Below are 12,362 nucleotides of genomic sequence, written 5' to 3'. Positions count from 1 at the left end.
TTTCTTTAATCTGAATGTGTTACAGAGAGACATTGCCATATGAGTGCAAGAAGCAAAATATATGTGTGAGTATGAACATCACAATTTAAAATGTTTTGAGACAATGTTGTGCCTGAGGCAAGCATCAGTAGCTGACAGTAGTTAGCAGAGAAGAGGTAATAAGAATGAAAGAAAAAAAATGAGTTAGACAATATATTTAGGAGAATTTTGCAACCTTGACTGCCTGACAATCAGAGTTTCTTTTTAATTAGTTATATCAAACTCTGTAGGTAAAGATCTGTTTCTTTTTTGTTTTGTTTTGTTTCATTTTATCAGTCTTTTTTTATTTATCTTGTTTCAATTTTGAATTACTCACTTTAGATACTGTTACTGTCCCTTCCCAGTTACCCTCTCCCACAATCCCTCTCACTCTCACCCTCCACTTTTCCTAGCAAAGGTATAAGTACCCTGGATATACTCCCATCACAGCACTACAAGTCTCTGTGAGGCCAGACAAGTCAGCCCAACAAGAAGAACCTTTCCTACTTATAGGCAAAAGCTTTTATACCATTTGTTCCTATACACATGAACACCAAGCTGCACATCTGCTACATATATGCAGGGAGGCCTAGGTTAAGCCCCTCTATGTTCTTTACTTTGTTGTTCATTTTCAAATATGGTACATTGAAAATTAAATATGTAACAAATTTTATCACAAATTATATGACAATCAAATTGTTAGTACGATTAAATAATAGACATTCAGAAATTACATTCCAATGGATTTTCTAAAATAATGTTTTGAAATTTCAGGAAGAAGAAAGAATTCTCATGAAGTTTAACAAAATTAAAACAATGAAAAAACAAAGAAAATAAAACAAAACAAACAAACAAAAAAACAAAGAAAGGACACAAAGATTTGACATGCTCAAGGAATGGAGCCATCAGGTCTTAGACTCAGAGCAGCTGTATAACATATTATAGAATGATATGTGAATGATGCCATTTATGAAGTTGTTAAAATAAAAGCTATATTTTTTTCAACTATATCTCAGGAAAATTCTTCCTTCTAGAGGGTTTTTACTTCCTGATATGATTAAATGAATTCTTGTCTGGTCTCAACAAGATAATGTAACACTTGGGACCAAATATGAAGGCAAGGAGTGCTGTGCTGGAAGCCAAGATAGAGAATATTTCCATAGCCACCATGACCTTCCCTTTAGTGCTGTGGTAGACAGGAAGAAAGGTGATCCAGACACAGAAGAACACCAGCATACTGAATGACAGAAATTTGGACTCATTGAATGTATCTGGCAAATTCCTAGACAAGAAGGCCATGGCATAACTTCCAAGGGCCATGAAGCAGAGGTATCCCAGGACAGAGTGGAATGCAACAGCTGAGCCCTTATTGCACAAAATGATGATGTGTCCATATTCAGTATGAGCATCTTGGTCAATGAATGGTGGAGAAGTTGCCATCCATATTCCACAAAGAAGAAGTTGGATCAGGGTGCAGATAGGAATGATGTAGTTTGGACCCCTTGATATCATTAGCCACCTTACCATTCTCCCTGGAAAACTGACCTTAAAGGCAAGGACCACAGTGATGGCTTTGGCCAACACAGTGGCAAGAGCCACAGTGAAAGCAACTGCAAAGGTGGTCTGCTGAAGGATGCAAGCAGCTGTGGTTGGCTTACCAATGAAGTTCAAAGAACATAAGAAACAGAAGGTAAGTGTGACGAGCAAAATATAACTCAGAGCTCGATTATTTGCCTTGACAATAGGAGTTTCTCTGTGCTTCACAAAGATGCCAATAACAAAGACAGTGAGTGTAGATAAGCACAAAGCTATGCTTACTAATACCATTCCCAAGGGGTCTTCATAGGCCAGAAAGCTCACAGATTTTTGGAAGCAGTTACTCTTCTCTGTATTTGCATAATGACTCTCTGGACACTTCACACACTGGTCTACATCTGATCATAAATATAGGTTATCTTGAGATTAGAAGTTCAGTCTATGAAGATATTTTTTATTATTAGACATCTCTAAATACAGGGTCTGTTACAGAAGTGACTGTATTTTGTTTTCTCATGGACAAAGTAATTAGTACACTGGTATGCATAAATCTAGATTTAGAAATTGCTCCTTGTTCCTTACATATTTCTTTCCATATATACATTCACATACTATACGATTTGATACAAGCTTTATTTAAATACTACCATCACACACCTTCCCTTATCTAACATCAGTCTTTACTCAAAACTCCTTGAGCTCCTTACATCTACCTACATCATTTGAATAACTTCTGAGTCCATTCAGATGAGCCAGTGTCTGCACAACTGGGGTAGATTCAGTGGGAAAATATTTATACTTTCAAGCCCTACCTTTGTAAAGAACAGTATTGTATATTTTGGGGTAGAATTCATCTTCCAATAAATTTCATAAAATATTCATGTTTGTCATTTAAATTTTATTATGTAAATGCTTTTGTTCTCTGTACATGTGATATTTCTCTGCCTTTACTGACAATGCTGTACCTCTTTTGAAATTAATTACAATACTAAATATATCGTAAAAACCTTCTATGACCCCGATAGTACTGATATTTCACAGATCTGCTTTAATTTGATTATGGGAAATTTAGAGGAAATATTTTTGCAAAATTTTTCAGATAATGCATTCTTTTATGTGAATCCTAAATTTATGTTTCTCTTTAAAATTCCTTGTATTTTAAAATTCTATTCATTCTCTGCTGGAGTTTATGAAATAGATGCTATTACATTTGATAGTGCTGAAAATCATCCAATAATGTTTTGATAACATTTAAAGCAAGCACATATTTTCATAGATATAATATTCTTAGAAAATATGAGGGATTTTTGAAAAAATACTCTGCTGTAGAACTTTTTAGTATTTTCATAAATACTATAATTAACATAAAATAGATGCAGCAAAATTTATAAAATACTTTATGTTGGTATGGTAGTTTGAAAATGCTTGGGGCAAAGAGTGGCACTGTTTTAAAGTGTGGCCTTTTTGAAAGAATTATGTCACTGTGGAAGTGGGCATTAAGAAACTCATCCTAGATACCTGGAAGTCAGCCTTTTCCTAGAAGGTTTTACCTGAATATATTGAACTCTTAGCTCTTCCTGTGCCTAGCCTGCCTGGATGCTGTCACACTGTCGACTTGAGGATGGTTTACTGGACCTCTGAACCTATAAGTCAGTCCCAATGAAATGCCCTTATAAAAGTTGACTGTGTCAAAATGACTGTTTACAACCTTAAAACCCTAACTAAGACATAAGTTAGTATGTCAAGTATCATTTTGGTGATAGACCTGTCCTTGATTTTGGATGGAAGAATTTGGATTTTGAGATTTTGGATTTAGAAAGCAGTAGAATGTTTTAAGTTAGGCTTATTGTGCCATCCTTGTAGGAATATGGGGACCTTTCTCACTAAGGGTGATTTTAACTGTGGAAGCCTTGTTCTAGAGGTTTCAGAGGAAAAGGGTTTTTATATGAGGCTACTCTTGACATATTTTGGTGAAGTGTGTGAATGCCTTTCCCCTTGTCTAAAGAGCTTAACTTATGCTAAGATAAAGAAGTTTATATTAACTGAATTAACAAAGGAAGTCCAATATAACTGAACAGATACTTTGATCTCTGGTCAAGTTATATGAAGAGCATTTTCATACAAGCATAGCAACTTACAAAGGAAAAATAGAAAACATATGTTTTTAGTAAAATAAAGGGGTACCAGGAAATGAAATTAAGCTGAATGCTAGTTCCAAAGAGAAAAAGAATACAGAGTGATCTCTGAGCAAGATCTCATCAAACCAAACTATTGTTTGTATTTGCAGTTTAGAAGGGAATAATTTGGAATTTTAGTATAGAGTGAACTACAGTCCAGAAATAGGGGGCCATCATGTGAATGAGACCTTGAGACTGGAAGATACAGGCTTTTGACCCAGATCATGGCAAACAGTGGCCATGAGAAATTTAGACCTAGGCATGATTGTACACTCCTTTATTCCCAGGAGACAAAGACAAGCAGATCTCTGAGTTCGAGGCCAGCATGTGACAGGCCAAGTTCAAAGTAGAGATAAACTTAAATCTAGGGGTTTTAGTATATGCATTACATCTCAGCATTCTGGAGTCAGAGCCATACAGATCGTGAGTTCAAGGTCAATTTACAGTAAAAGTCCAAAGACAGCCAAGCTTATGTAGTTACAGAGTTGTAAAACAAAAGATGGAAATAAAATAGGTGAGAGCAATATTCTAGCCCCAGTAAGCAGCTGAACTTGGGAGCATTGGCCATGTGGCTCTGGCTTATGAGTCAAAAAGAGGATACTACCAGAATAATTTATTCTGATTAGATAGAATAAATTAGCAATAATTAAGAATAGATCAGCATCAATGAGGTAAAATAGTCTGGGAAGTGTTTTCTGTGAGTAAAATAGCTGTGTTGCAGAGACACCCAATGTTGTACCACAAATAGCAGCTTAACTTGGTATTAGAGGCACCCAGGTGTAACTGGATTTGAAAGTATGAAGGGGTCATGGAGAGTAGCTGATAGTTGATATTGTGAGAAGCCAAGAAATGGAATTAGTAAAAATAAAACCTCATTTGAAATTATGTCAAAGGAATTGCGGTATTGTGCCAAAAAAGTTGAGACTTAGCACCATGAATAGAGCCTATGAGAGGCTAGCTACAGAAGAATCCAATGTATTGCAGATGCCAATAGCATGGTTTGATCACTAAAATGAAGTGCAAAAATAGAGTGTAGTCAATCAGATTCTAGAGTGCTAACACAGTGCTGGGGAAATAATGCAAGACTTTTGGAGGAGCCTAGAAGATCATGTGAAGATCACAGATTGGAAGAAGAAGAAATAATGTTGAAATAGCCTTGAAAACCCCAAAATGTTCAAGATTCTAGAACCATGGGATATCTGCTGAAGAAAGCTGCTAGCAGAGATTGGAATCAGCCCAGGTGAAGGAAGTGTGTTGCAGTCAACTAAGATTAAAAATTAATGAAGATCTAAAAACCTCCTTGACATCATACATGGAAATCCAGAGTTTGGAGTTTGCTCAACTGGCTCTTGTCTTTCTTTGAGGCTTACATTGAAGAGTTTAAATTAATCTCCGAAGAGATTTGAACTTGGATATTTAACATTGTTGAAACTGTTATAAAATATGTGTATGTTATATGTTGGACAATATGTACTTTTTTAAATGCTACACCTAGCTATTGTCTCTATAGACTCAAGTGATTAAACATACCTATGGCACCAAGCAAGTGGAATGTCCTAGTTTGAATATGTTTGGCCTGGGGTGTGGCACTATTTGTAGGTGTGTTTTGTTGAAGAAAGTGTTTCATTTTGGACAGGGTCTTTAAAACCCTTGTCTTATGAGCCAAGAAACCAATATTTTACTAGCAGCCTTCAGAAGAAGATATAGAATTCTCAGCCTCTCTGCATTATGCCTGATTGGATGAAGCCATGCTCCTACCTTGATGATAATTGACAGGACTTTTGAACTTCTAAGCCAGCACAAATTAAATGTTATGCTTTTATGCGTTGCCTTTTTCATGGTATTTGTTCACAGCATTAAAAACCTACGACAGTGTATTACACAATATTTCTATATTTCTAAAAATATAATTTATAATCAGAGTATCTATTTTATTTCATTAATAACATTGAATTGATATTTTAAAATATAAAAATAGTATTATCTTATTGTTCAAATTTCTATTAACTATGATTTCAAACTTACAGTGTTTAGCATTTCTTTGACCTGCATATGGTTGAACAATACAATTAATTAACAGACACTGGCCTGATTTGTTCTTAGTGTATGAATGGCTCTTTTTAGGCATACACAGGATACATTCAAAAATTCATTTATATATTAATGTGTGTGTGTGTTTGTGTTTGTGTGTGTGTGTGTGTGTGTGTATGTGTGGTATGTAAGGATTTCACTTGTGTGAAATATTATAAAAAGTAAAATTTATTATTATTGATAGAAGAGAGTGTGGACATTTCATAAGACTCAGAAGTCTCCATATGAAATTGGTAATAGTTGTTTCAAAATTTGTGAAGATATTTGTTGGAATTTTGGTGTTGATTGCATTGAAATTCGACATTTGTTTTGGTTAGGAGGCCATTTGAACTATGTTAAGTATATTGATATATAAGCACAGGAGATGTTTTCATCTTTTGATATCTTCCTCAATTTCTCTATTCAGAGACCTGAGCTTTGTGTCAAACAGATTTTTTGCTTTCTTGGTTAGAGGTACATTAAGTAGATATAATTTTTGTTTATTGTGAACAGTATTGCTTGTCTAACTTCCTTCTCAGACATGTTTTTTCTTATGTACAGGTGGCTACTCATTTATTTGAGTTAATTTTGTATCTGGCCACATTCTTGAGTTGTTATATCAGCTGTAGGAATTCTCTTATAGAATTCCAGGAATGCAGAGATGGTTTAATTTACAAAATCATATTAAAATAATCCAGTATATAAACAAACTCAATGGAAAACATCTCAGTAGACCTGAAAAAGCATTTGAAAATATACAACACCCCATCATTTTAAAAGTATTGGAGAGGTTAGCATATCAGGCCCTTACATAAATATAATAAAAACAATATACAGCAAACAATCAGCCAAGCTCAAATTAAATGGAGATATACTTGAAACAATCCTATTAAATTACGGGACAAGAAAAGGATGTCCTTTCTTTCAATATCTATTCAATATAGTACTTGAAGTTCTAGAGAGAGCAATGAGACAACAATAGCAGATCAAAAGGACAAACATTTGAAAAGAAATTGTCAAGGTATCACTATTTGTGGAAGATATGTTAATTTACATTAGCAAGCTCAAAAAATCCACCAGAGTTCTTCTACAGCTAATACACAACTTAAGCAAAGTAGCTGGATATTAATTTTGATCAAACAAATTAGTAGCCTTCCTCTACTCAAAGGATAACAAGAATGAGAAAAAATAGAAAAACAGCACCCTTCACAAAATGCAGAAGTGGTATTAAGTATCTTGGTGTAATACTTAACAAGTAAATGAAAGATCGATATGAAAATAACTTCAAGTCCTTCAAAAAAGCAATTGAAGAAGATCTAAGAGAATGGAGAGAACTCCAATACTCAGATTTTTAGGATCAACATAGTTAAATATGGCCATCCAAACAAAAGTGATCAAGAGATTCAATGTAATCCCCATCAAGATTTCAACACAGTTCTTCACAAACATTGAAAGAGCAATTCTCAATTTCATATAGAAAAACAAAAACCCAGCATAGAAAACACAATTCTTATCATGAAAGAACTACTGGAGGAATTACCAGCCCTGAACTTAAGCTGTACTACAAAGCAATTGTGAAAAATAAAAAACAAAACAAAACAAAACATTTTATTGGTAGATATATAGATGGGTCATTCAATGGAATAGAAGTAAAGACCAAGAAATAAGTCCATGTACATATGTACATTTTATAGTTGCAAAGAATTCAAAAACATAAAATTAAAAATAAAGAAGGAAAGAAAGAGAGAGAACAAAAGGAAAAAGGAAAAGAAGCAAGCAAGCATATTCCATGAATGATGTTGGTCTAATTAACAGTTTATATTTAGGAATATGAATATAGATCTATAATTATCACCTTGCAGAATACTCAACACTAAGTAGATCAAGGAACTCAATAAAAACCAAAGAATTAAATGGCTAAAAGGCACTTAAGAACTAAAGTCCTTATTGATCAGTGAAATGCTCCAGAGACTGCTCCACATAGGAATTTATCCCATAATTTTGGAATTTCAAACTGGTATAACCACTCTTGAAATAAATCTGGCTGTTCCTCAGAAAATTGGAAATAGGCCTACCCAAGCTATATTACTTTTAGATATACATCCAAAAAAATGGCCCAACATATCAAGGGACACATTCTCATCTATGTTTATAGTGGCCTTATTTTTAAGAGCCCAAAAGCTGGAAGCAGCACATGTCCTATAACAGAAGAATGGATGCAGAACATGTGGCACATTTACACAATGCACTATTACTCAGTTATTAAGATTAAGGGCATTATGAGAATTGAAGAATAATGTATGAAACTACAAAATACCATCCTGAGTGTGGTAACCTAGACCCAAAATGACATACATCATATGTTCTCACTAGTAATTTAATATTAGTCATAAAGCACACAACACCTAGGATATATCCCACAGAGTTACAGAAGTTTAGGAAGCAGAAAGGCCAAGATAAGGGTGAAGGAATGAGATAAGGAACTGTGGAAGGGTTGCCACAGAGTGGGAACTATGATTAGATTGTAAATAAATAAATGAATTCATTAAATATGGTAATGTTTTAGATTTAGAGTATTTGTTTATTTACCTAATAGAAGGAAGCATAAAAGCAGCCAGGGATAAAATTTTATTTGAAGGCACTAGCAGAAAAAAAAAAAAAAAAAAAAGGCCCAGATGTCACATTGACTTTTCAAACCTAAAGCCAGTCCCTAGATGTGCACCTTCCCCTAAAACACCTCAATCCCAACTCTTTCCTAATCAGCCCAGTAACAACACAAAAAGCTCTGCAAAATTCTAATCCAAGGAAAGCCAGAAAGTTACCAAACTCTTCACTATACAGAATAACACAAAACAATTCTGTTTTTTGATTACAAATTGTTCCCATAAACTCATAAGATACAAGAAAATACTTCACATGTATGCTGCCTTTACACAGGCAAATTTCAATATACATATTGGAGGTAGTCATTAAGAATCCCCCATCTACAGAAAATGAGGTATTAGCAAATGATAGCTACAGGGAAAATGATCAGCTTTATATTTCAGTGTGTAGAACATGGTTGGTTAACAACCATTAAGTGATATGCACACATGTAAGTTTACATTAGTATCATGAACTGTATTACATAGTTTAATTACACATTTTGAGAATGAGGGAAGGGGAAAATAAATCTTGGAAGAGTTTGAGGGGTGAATGTGAAGAAAACATATTGTATGAAATTATCAAACAAATAAAAATGAGGAATGAGCTATTAATTATCTCTATGATGATGCAACAGGTCTGAGCCTTATATTGTTCTTAAAAATCATTGGAATACATTTTTAAAAAATCTGTGACACTTAATTAAAATGTGTTAAAAGGAAGAATAAATTGGAAACCAGTGAAAATTTCAGGGGAATATACTGTATCTTCCAATATCGATATTGGCACTGGATTAAAAATATAAATCAGGAATGATTTGTAATGGTTGTGGTGAACTCTCTGAAGGGATAATGATGAGTTATAACATTTAAATTCCTTTAAAAATAATTTTAAAAATTATATCTCACTTTCCCACAGATGTTTTCCATTTGCTAGCACATTGTGGAATAAAATGGATAAATAGATGTTAACCATAAAATATGCATTTACCTGTTTCATTTGAAATCTCATTGACTGCACAAGGAGTGCACTTGTAACAACAGATGGCCTTGCCCTTCATGGTTACTTTCCTGAATCCAAGCCCACAACTTTCACTGCACACAGATTGGGGGATCTGAGAAGAATGAATAATGTTATTTAATTCTTAGGGTTTTATGAAAAATGAAAAAATATTTTTTGAAGATCATACACTAAAAAGCAAATATTTTTATTAATAACTATACTTATTTATAGGAGTATTTGTAGTAAAAAGTGATGGGGAACTGGGGTAGCTAACAAATCTTCCCAGATGCCTGAAGAGTAAGAGACTCTTAGGATCCATTGAAGATGACATTAGTTGATATAACCCAAAAAGCAGAGAGAGAATCTTTAGAGCCCATATCCATAGGTTATGAAAGGCCACTGGTTGAAGGATTGGTGAACCAAGCCATCACAATAATATTAACCAAAATTTGCTCCTATATAAAGAAAATACAGGGTCAAAGAGTTGAGCAGAGACTTACAGAAAGGTCATACAGAGACTGTCCTACCTGGTGATACATTCCAATCACCAAAGAAGACACCATTGCTTATGCCAAGAAATGCGTGAAGACAGGAGTCAGATAGCTGTTGTCTCCTGAGAGGCTCTGCCAGTGCCTTACCAATACAGATGAGGATGCTTGCAGTCAACTGACTGACTAAGTATAGGGACTCCAATGGGATAGTTAAAAACTGAAGGAGCTGAACAGGTTTGCAACCCCTTAGGTAAACAGCAATATCAATGAAATAGAATCCCCAGAGCTCTCAGGGAATAAACCACCAACAAAAGAATAAACATGGAGGGATCCATGGCTCCAGCAGTATATGTAGGAGAACAGACCATATCTGGCTTCAATTGAAGGAGAGTGCCTTGGTCCTCTGAAAGGCACTTGTTGTCCAGCAAAGGGAAATGACAGCTAGGATGATGAGGCAGGAATATGGGAATAAGATGAGCACCCTAATGGAAGCTGAAGATGGAGGATATGAAAGGGAGTTTGCAGATGAGAAACCGTGAAGGGATATAATATTTGAAATGTAAATATATAAAATAACCAATAAAATTTAAAAAAAGACATTTAAAAAAATTAAAAGATAATGCCTATGAGAAGGCAAGAGTGTTTAAATTTAGTTCAGACAATTATCACAGTGTTAAAAAAAATTGGAATCTTAATGAATTAAGGATATATTTGTGAAACATTAGTGACTAGGAACATGATATTGTAGTCTATGGGGTGAATCTAGCCTAACACTAAATTTGTACTTTCTGACACCTGTGTTGAGCATCAAAACTTCCACCATTATTGTGAATGTTGACTGTCAATTTTGAGAGGATTTAAAATTATTATGGAAGCACATAAACATACTTGTAGGAAGAAAATATAGATTTAGCTAAGATGAAAACTCTCAGTTAAAATGTAATGTCACTACTTATTTTAAGAATGTAACAGTTGCAGAGAGAGAGAAGAGAGCTGCAGTATTTAGTGCTTCCTGCATTCAGAGGATGATATGTCATTTTTATTCTTTTTCATATGAAAACCATGCACATTAAAATACAATGCCCTGCACTCTCACATAGGTCCGGAACGTCTTTCAAGTTATTATTAAACATTCGATGAGATAGCACATATTGAGAACCAAAGGACAGTAAGGATGGCTAATGGATATTTTTAAATGATATTTTAAATGATATGATTAATGATATTTTTAAAGAAAAATATTCCATATAATCATTTTTATGCTTATTTACATTTTGGTGACATTATAAGGGAAGTTACTGATTCTTTAGGGGATTCAGACTTGGTGATGAAATTAGGACATAGTTATTGGGAAGAGAAAAATGAAATATTTTCCTTAATTCTAAGATACTAATTTTATTTACTGTTAATACTTGTGGATAGAAACATTGTCTTTCCATTTTCTAAGCATCTGTCCAGCATGAACATTTGTTGTTATTCTATCCTTTGTAGACATGAATACTTCTTGAACCATAAAACAAAATATAGTCTGCCATATAAAAGTCATTTTTGTTCACGGTATTTGAATGAACAATAAAAAGTAAATTTAATATTGTTTTATGATATTAATCCCCAAAAGAGATTTTCCTCCAGTACGTTAACACCCGAGTCATTTGAAGCTGAAAATTTCTTCTTTCTGTGTGACCCATCCCCAAATTGTGACAAATGGAGGAAACCTAATTCTCATATGAGTGAACAATTGGGGACTTATTGAACACTGTATTCTTCCATTGATCTTAATCAAGGAAAATAAAAGACAGTATACTAGAGTTCCTTTAAACTATTTTATACTGATACGCTTAAGTATAATGGAACTTGAGTCAATCATCATATCTGAGAACAGAATTGTTTTAAAAATATATGCACAAAGCATTTAGGTAATACATAACCCACCTCTGAAAATATTGCTGGCCATTGTATCATTTGTTCAGATAAAGACAACTGTTGACCCTGGGGAGCATTTGCAGAAAAGGATCCTATTTTCACTTTTAATCCAAGACCCTTTGGTAAATTCCAAATGTTAAGAATGTCATACTCTGTATCTATTTTCTGTCTCCAATCTAAACTCTTTTTGTCTCTCACTTCAATATGCTTCAGGAAAGTATTAAGCTTAAAGAGAAACATAGTTTTATATTTCATTGTGCATAAGGGTAGAATAAATTCTGCTGTGAACATCAACATTAATGAAGATTCCATTAATGATGACTTAGTTGAAAGGATGTTCAGAATACCATTATTATTGATCTTCAAGTGAAAACTTAGAACCAAGCTCAAGTAAGCAATCAATGACAATTGATCTATGAAAAGATAAAATTTTGAAACCTAGCTAGACTTATTTACTTTTAGAATATGTTTGGAGTTACCATGTCCAAAAAAAAAAAAGAGA

The 12,362-nt window shown here is 33.9% G+C and overlaps 1 protein-coding gene across 1 annotated transcript in view; it reads right to left on the bottom strand.

Annotated features, from left to right (window-relative positions):
- Positions 1–1,059: 1,059 nt before the first annotated feature.
- The window catches only part of Vmn2r95 (vomeronasal 2, receptor 95), a 28,221-nt gene continuing 16,918 nt past the window's right edge, over positions 1,060–12,362 (bottom strand). The window contains exons 4-6 of the mRNA NM_001102581.1: positions 11,870–12,085; positions 9,435–9,558; positions 1,060–1,952 (exon numbers count right to left, since the gene is read on the bottom strand). Of these exons, the coding sequence (NP_001096051.1) occupies positions 1,060–1,952; positions 9,435–9,558; positions 11,870–12,085 (1,233 nt within the window). The remainder of the gene's footprint in view (positions 1,953–9,434; positions 9,559–11,869; positions 12,086–12,362) is intronic.

This window comes from Mus musculus, chromosome 17, assembly GCF_000001635.26.
Source record: "Mus musculus strain C57BL/6J chromosome 17, GRCm38.p6 C57BL/6J".
In the NCBI taxonomy this organism is placed as follows: domain Eukaryota; kingdom Metazoa; phylum Chordata; class Mammalia; order Rodentia; family Muridae; genus Mus; species Mus musculus.
This window is presented reverse-complemented; position numbering and strand designations above follow the sequence as displayed.